General features: G+C 35.4%; 1 protein-coding gene and 1 long non-coding RNA gene across 2 annotated transcripts; both read left to right on the top strand.

The window, feature by feature from the left end:
• The first annotated feature begins 178 nt into the window (after nucleotides 1–178).
• On the top strand, nucleotides 179–2,165 carry LOC119079997. Its single transcript, XM_037188164.1, has 3 exons — nucleotides 179–1,208; nucleotides 1,276–1,347; nucleotides 2,133–2,165. Exons 1-3 carry the CDS (start codon nucleotides 228–230, stop codon nucleotides 2,163–2,165), a joined length of 1,086 nt encoding a protein of 361 aa, XP_037044059.1. The 5' UTR covers nucleotides 179–227.
• A 2,835-nt stretch (nucleotides 2,166–5,000) lies between these two features.
• LOC119078347 lies at nucleotides 5,001–10,489 on the top strand. The gene is made up of 3 exons (XR_005087994.1): nucleotides 5,001–5,132; nucleotides 5,199–5,270; nucleotides 10,414–10,489. It is a non-coding gene; the product is annotated as an uncharacterized LOC119078347 (long non-coding RNA).
• The last annotated feature ends 397 nt before the right edge of the window (nucleotides 10,490–10,886 follow it).

The following is a 10,886-nucleotide window of genomic DNA, read 5'->3' as shown; positions in this document are numbered from 1 at the left end:
AACCAATTTGTTCAATTGATTTTGTCCCTTAATTATTAATGTAATTTACAAACATTTATTGGTTACGCATGACCCACTGCTTGACTTCAACAACAACACAATGGTTTTACTGCTAATAGCTGATGTGAGTTTAAACATAACACTTTTTCACCGTCATTCAATTAAATTCATGCTAAGTTTCAGTAGACAAGTCGGAAAAGCACAACGTTTTTCCTGCCACCATCACCATGGACAACTCATTTCAAATAGTGATATTGAGAAGAGGTCTTAAGTTCGCCTTTTTTGTTGTACATTTTTTTGGATTGTGGCCATTCAGATTCGTCCACCAGAACAGTCAAATCAAATACAGTTTCATCAAAGCCATTCACTCAATATGTCTGTTATTTGGCGGAATAATTGTATATCAAGTTATTGGAGCGATGACTTTCGATGGTGGGAATAAAGCATTTTTCGGTTCGTACACATTAAGATATGTGCTGCTGATATACGCTCAATCCGTACTGCTCTCATTTGTGTTTGCATATCTCGGTCTGCATTGGTTCGCTAAAGAAATTGAAAATGCTTACATAAAGTGGATGGACTTGGTGAACGAAATGGGTGATTGCCTGTACAATTTTGACTTGTCGGGTTACATTTGGGAATTTGTGTTGAGAACAATTGTCGTAGAAATTATTCAGGGTATTGGATCGTATACCTACATGACAAACTCTGAGAGTACCACAGAATTAATTGCTACGAGGCCGTACTTAGTGTTTTTTCTGCAGTTGCCGCCGTATGTAGCGAGACTGCAAATGAATATATTTTATGGTGTTGTTGTTGCCATCCATTTATTCACGAGAATAGTAAATTTTCGTTTAACTAATATTGTGGCTGAAGCAACTGAAACTGCAAGATATAAACATATACAGATGTGCAACTATTGTCATTGTAGTGACGAATTGGATAGACTATCAACATTGTATTTAAAACTGGCACAAGCAACGAAGTCAATGAATTCTATTTTTTCGATTCCCATAGTTCTGTGGAGCACGACAATAATAGTAACACTAACCGTACAATTATTGAACCAAGTCATTTCAGTTATAGAGTTAACTTTACACCTCAGTAAGAATGCTTTGATATTCAATGTATATGGATGTTTAGCAATTATCCTCTCGACATTCGACCAGTTGTCTATTTCGAATGCATGCCAAAGAATAAATAATTCGGTGAGTAAAAGTGCTCGATTTAATTAACAAATATTATTCTCTGCTAATCACCGATGTGATCCCTTAGACTAGTAAGGCATCATCAATTTTACATTCAATGAAAATAAGCCGTGATGTTGACCTGAGATTGCGTAAAAGTGTAAGTTTTATAAGATACCGTTTCTTTGTCGAGCATCGATCAAAACTTTTTTTTAGATTAATGATTTCTCTATGCAAATGCTATTGAATAAATTGGAAATTGGAGGAATAGATGCAAGATCATCCACTATGGTAAGATTAACTCAAACTTACAAATGTAGTGATACTTCCATTCAAGGTTAGCTATTAGAGATGAGTGGGTACGCCTAATTTCATTTACCAAGAGCCGAACTTTAGATTTTTGACCCATGATATTCGATGTCCACCATTGATCTTGTTGCCCGTCATAAAAAAGCCAACCATAAAGGTGTTGCTCACAAGCTTATACTGCAAAGTTCGTCTAATTTTGTGCAAAAAAGTTTCAGTTTTTCTTCTTTTAATATTTATCTGACAATATCTAGTTGTTTTTCTATAAAATTTTGCTATAACAATAACAACCATACCCCTAGATATAATAGTACATTACGTCATTGTTTAGAATCTTTTATTTTGCCAAGTGTGGCCTTTGTAGCTCGAGCCGAATGCGAAGGCAAAATACAAAGTTCCAAACAATTATTATTAAGAAAGAGGGTAAAATTTAAAGTCTAAAGAAATGAAAAGAAATTGCTGGACTCCACCTTCTCTGCAAATGTCCATGTTACGCCAACCATTTTTTTAGATACTTCGTCACCCGCAAATTTTAAAAAAATTTATGCTCAACAGGCATGAGACTTTGTTCGCGGGCATATCGCAGTGCCTTTGAATTCCCGATAATTTCTAAGATTAAAAACTGCTAAAAATCCACAGGTTTGCCAGTATGCCTTAAACGTGAATAATTAAAAAAAAGTTTTAAAAATAAAGGAATTTTACAGTGAACGACATCTCAAATGTCTCACTGACATTTTTTTCAGAGAATGTCATTGTGAATTTGCAATGACACAATAAAATTCTCAGAAAAATTTGGCAGTGAGACATTTGAGATGTCGTTCACTGTAAGGAAAAAAATTCGTTCTAAATATGGCCTGGAATATGGTATAGGAAGCCCACTTTTACTGACTTTTTCGTTAATTGATCGGTCGAGATTGTAGTTTCCCCTAACAAAACGTAACAAAAAGGCTCAAATCCAGAGGATTTTCCCTTTTACAAAATGTGATAGAGAAGATATTCAAACGAATCCAAGAGATTTTGGTCCACTCATCTTTGCAGGAACCTTTCCTAGATGAGCTGTTACTATTAATCTCAGTCTCAGTCGATGTTGTTTTTTACTTTTGAAGCATAATTTTCTGAAAAGATATGTGGCCCTTTACTTTGATTTCAATAGCTTTACTTTAGATCCATTTTTTTTCTTACAGGCAATAACGTCAATCTTTTCATATTTCGTGGTCATATTACAGTTTGAACTATCAGAACGGATGATTGCACGAATATAGCTTCATCAGTCAGAACATTACATCTTGTATAGAGCTGTAAATAAACGTCTAATTTTGTAGTTGACTCCTGACATGTTTCTACTTTTCTCATCTCTGTAACTTGGTGTACCAACGTAATTATGTACAGCTATACTGAGGGATTCTTTTGAATTTCGACTGACCGAAATCAGCGCTATTTATTCAGGGACTTTTTATATGTGCCTAGCTAGGCCTTGGTGCCTATGCCTAGGCCCTAAAACCAGTCTCAGACATTTTTGATCTTCCATACCTGGCTGGTTGTAAGTGGCCAAAAGTCGAAAAATTAGGTTTCGTAGTTCGGATTTCATTTCCGTAAGGTGGCGACGACACGGGCGTGTATGGGTTCGTTGGAAAGCTGAGGTCGAGTACTCCTGGGGCAAATATTACCTACATAAAATTTGATGATAAACGGCAGAAATATGACTTCCAGATTTCTCAAAATCGATGCAACCTCGGTGAACTTTGATGGGGGCTGTGACCTCACTAATGCAATTATTTGATTAAATTATGTTATGAATGTGAATCAGCTTTACAGTGATTTAGTAGTTTCTTCTTCTCATCTTCTTCTTTTTCATCCACTGCTGGATGTAGTTTAGTAGTTTGGCGGAGTGAAACACACAGTTTTCATCTGTTACGTAGTCACGTGCCAAACTACTAAATATGGGTATCGGTATAAAGCTGAGGTCCTCCACAATTATAATAAGTAATAATTTAATCAAATAATTGCATTAGTGAGTCACAGCTCTCATCAAAGTTCACCGAGGTTTTCTAGATTCTAGAAATTTTTTGGAGGTCATATTCTCGGCCGTTTATCATCAAATTTTTTGAAGTTAATATTTGCCCCGGTAGTATTCGACATCAGCTTTCCAACGAACCCATACACGCCCGTGTCCTCGCCACCTTACGCAAATGAAATCCGGACTACGAAGCTCCATTTTTCGACTTTTGGCAACCAGCCAGGTATAGAAGATCAAAAATATCTGAGACTGGTTTTGGGGCCTAGGCACCAAAGCCTAACTAGGCGTATATAAAAAAAAAGTCCCGGAATAAATAGCGCCGATTTCGGTCAGTCGAAATTCAAAAGAATCCCTCACTACAGTTATAGCAACTCAAGCTGGAACAAAATTTATTCGCCTTCTAAAAACTTTTCAGCAATACCAGCTCAAACAGAGTGTATTTCTAATACCAATTTTGTCCAATTAATAATTGTCATTTAATTATTAATTAGTAATTCATCTGTATAGGTAAACGCATGCCCTATTGCTTCGTTTCAATAATAATAAAAGAATATAACACTGAAACAGTGTCATTCAATTAAATTCATGTTAAGTTTGAGTAGACAAATCCTACGTAAAACATTATCCCTGGCACCATAACCATGGGCAATTCATATCAAATACTGACATTGAAAAGGTGTATCTCGGCAGCCTTTTTTGCTGTAAATTTATTTGGATTATGGCCATTCTGATTCGTACATCGAAACAACCAAATCGAATACAGTTTCATCAAAGCCATTTACTCAATTTGTCTATTACTCTGTGCAATAGTTTCATTTCAAGTTGTCGGATCGATTAATTTCAATGGAGAAAACAAAGCATTTTTCGGATCGTTCACATTAAGATTCGTTATGATGATATACACTCAGTCGATACTGATCTCATTTGTAGTCGCATATCTTGGGGTGCATTGGTCTGCTAAAGAAATCGAAAATATCTACGTGCAATTCATGAGATTGTTGAACGAAATTGGTGATTCCATTGGTAATATTGACTTGTCGGGTTACATTTTCGGAATTGCAATGAGGATGATTGTCGTAGAAATTTTGCAAGGAGCTGGATCATTCACTTATATGTCGACTATGGAGAGTTCTTCAGACATCCTTAGATCAATGCCATACTTATTGTTACTTCTGCAGTTGCCGCCGTATGCAGTGAGACTGCAAATGAATGCATTTTACGGTGCTGTCGTTGCCATCGATGTTTTTATTAGAATAATGAACATTCGTTTAGGGAACATTGTAATCAAAGCCACTGAAAGTGCAAGACATAAACATACAAAGATGTGCAACTATTGCCATTGTAGTGACGAAATGGATAAACTTTCAACGCTGCATTCAAACTTAGCGCAAGCCATAAAGTCAATAAATTCGATCTTTTCGATTCACTTAGTTCTGTGGATCACGACAATCATAGTAACACTAACCGTACAATTATTGAATCAAGTCATTTTAGTCATAGAATTAGTTCTGAACGACAGTGAGACTGCTATCGTTTACAACGTATATGGATGTATTGCTTTTATCCTCTCAACATTCGATCAATTATCCATATCAAATGCATGCCAAAGGTTGAACGATTCGGTAAAAAGAAATAATTATTTCGATCAGCTGATCTTTTTTTAATGATAAATCGATGTATTTGATTAGGCTTGTGAAACTTCATCGATTTTACATTCAATGAGAATAACTCATGACGTTGATCCACGATTGCGAAAAAGTGTAAATTCTGTCAAATAGTTTCTATGCCGAAAGCGATAAAAAATATCTACTTTTAGATTGACGATTTTAGATTTACATTTATCATCCACTGTATTGTCAAGAGACTTTTCATTTACTTTATCCATTGTTATTTAATAGTAATTTGAAATCTCGTATCCAAGCTGAAGCCCTAGGATGATTTTACTCAACGTGATACGAGATATCAAATTATTTCCCGAGTGTAGTATAGTGCTTTATCTACCTAGGTGAAATAATAGCAGTGAAAAAGTGCTATTATCATATATACGCGCGATGTTTGGATGTCAAAATTACTTATCTAGAAGAATAATATATATTACTTTACGATCGAGGTAAAGTAAAGAGTTTTCCTTGGGAAGGAAAACTACACTTTACCTCCCTAGTAAGATAATAGTACATTACTATGCAAGGGAAGTAAAGTGATATCTCGTATCCAGATGAGAAAAAGTATCCGAGGGCGGCAGCCCGAGGTACTTTTACTCATCGTGATACGAGATATCACTTTATTTTCCGTGTGTAGTACGACGTTTTACTATGCGAGTGATGTAAAGGTTATTGCCTATACATGTAATAGCCTTATTACATGCACCAGCATAGTAATAGTATATTACTTCCGAGGTTCCAAGTTGTGTATTTGATAAGTGGGGCTGTATTCGCCACTTGTCAAATAACAACTTGGAACCTCGTAAGTACAATGCTTTACGTGATTAGGCAATGTAAATGAAAATGAAACATGCCGTAACACGTAAAGTACTATTGTTTGCGTACGTACACCTTCCTTTCATTCACTTTCTTTCAATTAATTGTAAACTTTCTTTCAGGTGATTACATCAATCGTATCATATTTCGTGGTGTTATTACAGTTCGAACTTGCGGAACGAAATATGTCGATAAAAGTGGTAAAGACCACTTGATAAAAAACCAATACCATAGGAACAGTAACGAGTTTTTCTTTTAATCAAATATTGAGTTATCAAAATTTTTTAATAAATGCGAACCTGTACGAGGGGCACCCTAAAAGTTTCGGGAATCGAGTATTTCTGTCGCATTAAAGTATTTAATTTGAACATATTCGTAAGTTTCAACATTTTTTAAGTAAAATGACGTCTTAACATCGTAAAAAAAAGATTTTGATGTGAATTGAGGAACATTTATAAAAAGGCATGTCGGCCATTTTTAAAAATGGAGGAATTCATTTTCTGAAGTGCTGTTCGTTTTTTATTTTTTCTTAAATAATTATTTTTTATTAAGTATTTTTATGTTTACATGTAAAGTATGGTCCATCTAAATGGTAATATGTCATATACGCGGCCTTCAAATGTTGGCACTTCGTAGTAATGCGATAAAGTAAAAAGACCTACTGCTGACGGACTCGGAACTCCACAGATCTGCCTCAAAAACAGGTTTTGATGACTGAAAGTACTTTTCTGTTGCATTGGACTCTCATCTATCAGAAAAGTCATAATTCATGTGAAATAATTTGATATACGCAGATAAAACCAGTCTGATCTTTGTCAGCGTCCCTTGGCAAATTGTGTAGTCCTTCAACAATTTCGCTAAAAACTTTCAGAGACCTTATGTTTTTACTGTATTTTTTTAGATTATGTATTCCTCACGTTTATTAAAAGCAAATTAACCAAGGAACAGCCACGAGATAGGCCTTAAGGCACGCAAAATGTGATCTCACAGTGAGACTTCAGTATCAGGCTTTTTCGTGATTTAAATTTCTTGGCCTCAATATCTCAGAAGCGGAAAAATGTTCTGCCTGGAAAGGGATGGACTTTCATAACTGAAACATAAGCTATTGTTTCACAAGGAAACATGCCATGTTCCATCCCAAATTTTATGAAAAAACTGATCTGTTTTGTAGGACCGCTCTCGTAGTGAAATTGCATGTGAATATATTTCTTTCGATTTTTCCGGAAATTTCTGATGAAATCTGTTAGGATTCCTTAGATATATATTTTTAGGATTCTTTTATCGAACTATGCTGGTATGACATCGATACTGCGACCCAAACAGTAGAAACCCTGGTCTAAATTTGCCAAAGTCGTGAAATTTTAGTTCACATTTTAAATGGTAAGCCCTAATGTCAGAGGACACCCTTTTTTCGAACTGAGTTGGCTATTTACCTTAAAAAATGTTGAAATTTACCAATATGTTTAAATCAAATACTTTGATGCGTCGGAAATGCCCGATTCCCGAAACTTTTAGGGTGTCCCTCGTATCATACTAAACATTTCCATATTATGACTTACAAAAAAGGATGATGCTTTTCGACCGCGCGGTCGAATAGCCAATACTCTTAGTAAAGACTATCCGACCGCGAGCGGGCGAGTAGACAGTACTGGTAGTTGGTATTTCGCCCCACGCGAGATTTTATTCCATCATTTTTTTATTCAAATAGTCTACACTACCAGGACTGGCTCTCGATTATTGGCTTCGATAACAATCTGACATTTTCAGTCTAGTCCACTAAAATGTTAGTCATCCGAAACCAAAAGTCCTCAAGATGTGAATAATTATTTTTTTCTTTTCACACACGTACGAACTTCGTAGTACGAGTGGAAAGGTCTTGAAATTTGTGACAAAGCATTTACTGTTTTGGTTCCAAATAACTTTCTTTTGAAATGTGCAAATGTGATGGAGATGTTTATTCTTACCAAATAGCAAGTTTCTGCAAACGTAGATAAATCCCCGGAATGAAGTTAATTCCTCGGACATTCCTAAGAATTGTTAACTTCTTGCAAAAGAAAAAAGAAAATATTCAAATGATTTCTTAAGTCCAGCTATTACCAACCCCAAAGCTTAAGCCTTTTCACGTTTCCGTAGTACTTAGCGATAGGAATTAGCGAGACAGTTATACAGTCGGAGAAATATAGATTTCGGGTTTTTTTAGAGATATCATCATTTCTCTTATTGCCATTTGAAATAACATGCGAAATGAGGGAATACAGAAAAACGAAGAAAACGATGATGTCTCTTAAAATTCCGAAATCTATTTTTCTCCGACTGTAACTTACTACGAAGACTCAAATTTTGAGAAAGCTTTTTTTCTAGCGAAGTGATCTCATTTTTCGCAGTTCCTCTATTCTTGGACGATCAGGATTTAGATGTGTGACTTCAATATCTACAATCTTACGTATTGCAGGTACAATTACGGCTGAATATATCATTTTTCTTATCGTTGTTAGCTGAGGGACGACAAGACCAATGGTTCACTGAGTCGTAAATTGTAAGAGTAATACGTTAAATTGTATGTGATAGATATACATTGTACGTATGAGATGTATCGATCCTAGATATAGATTCTGCAGCTGGCTTAGTTGTAGTGTTGCTCTAGTCTCCATGACCGGCGTTGAACGGCGCCGTCCAAGTGTACATCGGCAGGTCGATGCGATGGCTAAGGGCTAATGTAGGTCATTTGTAGTCGAAATCGAAGCTGGAGCGTGCGAAACAATCACTCGGTGCGGTTTTGTGATAATTCACACAAAATGATGCCCCAAAAAATCAACAATTGAATCTCTTCTCTTCAAAGCTACAAACATTAGTACAATTTAGTGTCAAATCAGCAAGAACTAGAAATGGTGAATGTTTGTATTATAAATACGTTTAACGTAATTTGACTGCAAAATTGCTCATTCGTCTCATAAGAAAAGCGGTCGAATATCACAACCGCAACTTTAGAGATTTGAAATTTTACCCGGATCGGCAATATTTCCAGTAGCAGCTGCATAAGAAGTAGCACCACTTTCATGGGGCATTTCATCATTTTCTTGTGAAATTGTATCGATTGAATGGGAAATTGCGTCGGTTGAATGGGAAATTGCATTGGACGATTATGATTAATCAGGAGATGCATTTACATCAATCTAACCAGATGTAGGAAATGATAATTGAATTTTTAAGTCACTGTGTGGTGTTTAAATTAGTCGCTGTTATTAAATGCAATTTTCGAATAGTGTGATATCATATAATACTAGTGCTTGACCTGCTTGACTTATTGTGGATTATTTAATTTGTAACTGATCAAAGTAGCAACTCAGTAAATTTAGAAATCAGATTGATAATCAAAATTCGTCGTTGTGGTTCAGTTTGAATTTTAAGATTTTTTTTTTTTTTAACGCAAAATGTATCCTTACCAGGGAAAACGATTGCGTTACGATTCCTCAAGTGAAGAGGACCGAATTGCAAAACGTGGAAGATTTGATGGCGAAGTGATCGTAATATCTTCCGAAGAAGAGTCAACTGACGAGTCTGACGAACTGCTCGACATATCAACATCTTCCGAAGAAGAATCAAGTCCACCACCCTACACATGCCTTGAAACTTATTTCTATGGAAAAAGTCAGGAAATCGCTTATGACTAAATAAAGATTATTTCTGTGCAATATGTCTGCAAGTTGTCGCGGACCACAGTAATTTGGCTATCACTGACTGCAACCATCATTTTTGTACAGACGAATTGTTGAAAAATGCGAATTATGCGGAAAGTTGTCCCATGTGTAGGAAAAAACTGAATCACTTGTATACCGACATCAAAGACAAAAAAACGTTTAAGAGACTTACCTTTCGAAGGAACTAAATTGAATTTAACAATGAAAATTAAATGATACCTAAAGTAAAAATAATAAAATTTCAATTTTCGAAGTTCAAATGTACAAAATGTACGTATAATTTGTGAATGTGTAATAAGGAGGACTTCGATTTTCAGGATGTTTCTACCGTCGACTTGGTTTATAAAATCCTCGATTCACACACACGAAATCTGCATTTTCATTTTTTTTTTTTACCATCTTGTACATTCCCGAAATAGCTCTGAACGACAAAGAGACTGCTATCGTTTACAACGTATATGGATGTGTTGCTTTTATCCTCTCAACATTCGATCAATTATCCATATCAAATGCATGCCAAAGGTTGAACGATTCGGTAAAAAGAAATAATTATTTCGATCAGCTGATCTCTTTTTAATGATAAATCGATGTATTTGATTAGACTGTGAAACATCATCGATTTTACATTCAATGAGAATAAGTCACGATGTTGATCAACGATTGCGAAAAAGTGTAAATTCTGCCAAATAGTTTCTATGTCGAAAGCGATAAAAAATGTCTTCTTTTAGATTGACGATTTCTCCATCCAAATGTTAACAAATGAACTGAAGTTCCGGGGGGATATGCTTTAGATTCAACATCTACAACTACGGTAAGTTTTCCTTGTTACAGTTACCGTTCTTTGTATTGTTTATTTACAAAATTTCCCAAATATAAGAGTATGCTGCAGCTGCACCCTGTTACTGATTGAGCAATACTGTTTGTGAATTTTACATACCTTTGTTTTCCCTAGGGTCGAGAGTGGTTTTCATTACAACCTTAGGGAGGAAAAGTAAATTGACTTTAAGCTCAAAAGCATATAAACACTTCATATCTCGGGATAAAGATGAAATAGTAATTTATGCAACCGAGGTGCAAAGTACTTTATTACGGCATAATACATATCATGAGCCAAATAAACTACTTTGCATAGAGTTTATTAACGATTTCATATAAACAACAAATTATTGAAATATGAGTTTGTCTGTATGAAATCGCTATT

Source organism: Bradysia coprophila, chromosome III, assembly GCF_014529535.1.
Source record: "Bradysia coprophila strain Holo2 chromosome III, BU_Bcop_v1, whole genome shotgun sequence".
NCBI classification, from domain to species: Eukaryota; Metazoa; Arthropoda; class Insecta; order Diptera; family Sciaridae; genus Bradysia; species Bradysia coprophila.
The sequence above is the reverse complement of the archived record's forward strand: the minus strand, read 5'-3'. Positions and strand labels throughout refer to the sequence as shown.

Coding starts and splice junctions, on each gene's coding strand:
- LOC119079997 (XM_037188164.1), top strand. CDS start 228: ATGGACAACTCATTTCAAATAGTGATATTGAGAAGAGGTCTTAAGTTC. Junction 1,209..1,275: donor GCCAAAGAATAAATAATTCG/GTGAGTAAAAGT, acceptor GTGATCCCTTAG/ACTAGTAAGGCATCATCAAT. Junction 1,348..2,132: donor ACCTGAGATTGCGTAAAAGT/GTAAGTTTTATA, acceptor AAAAATCCACAG/GTTTGCCAGTATGCCTTAAA.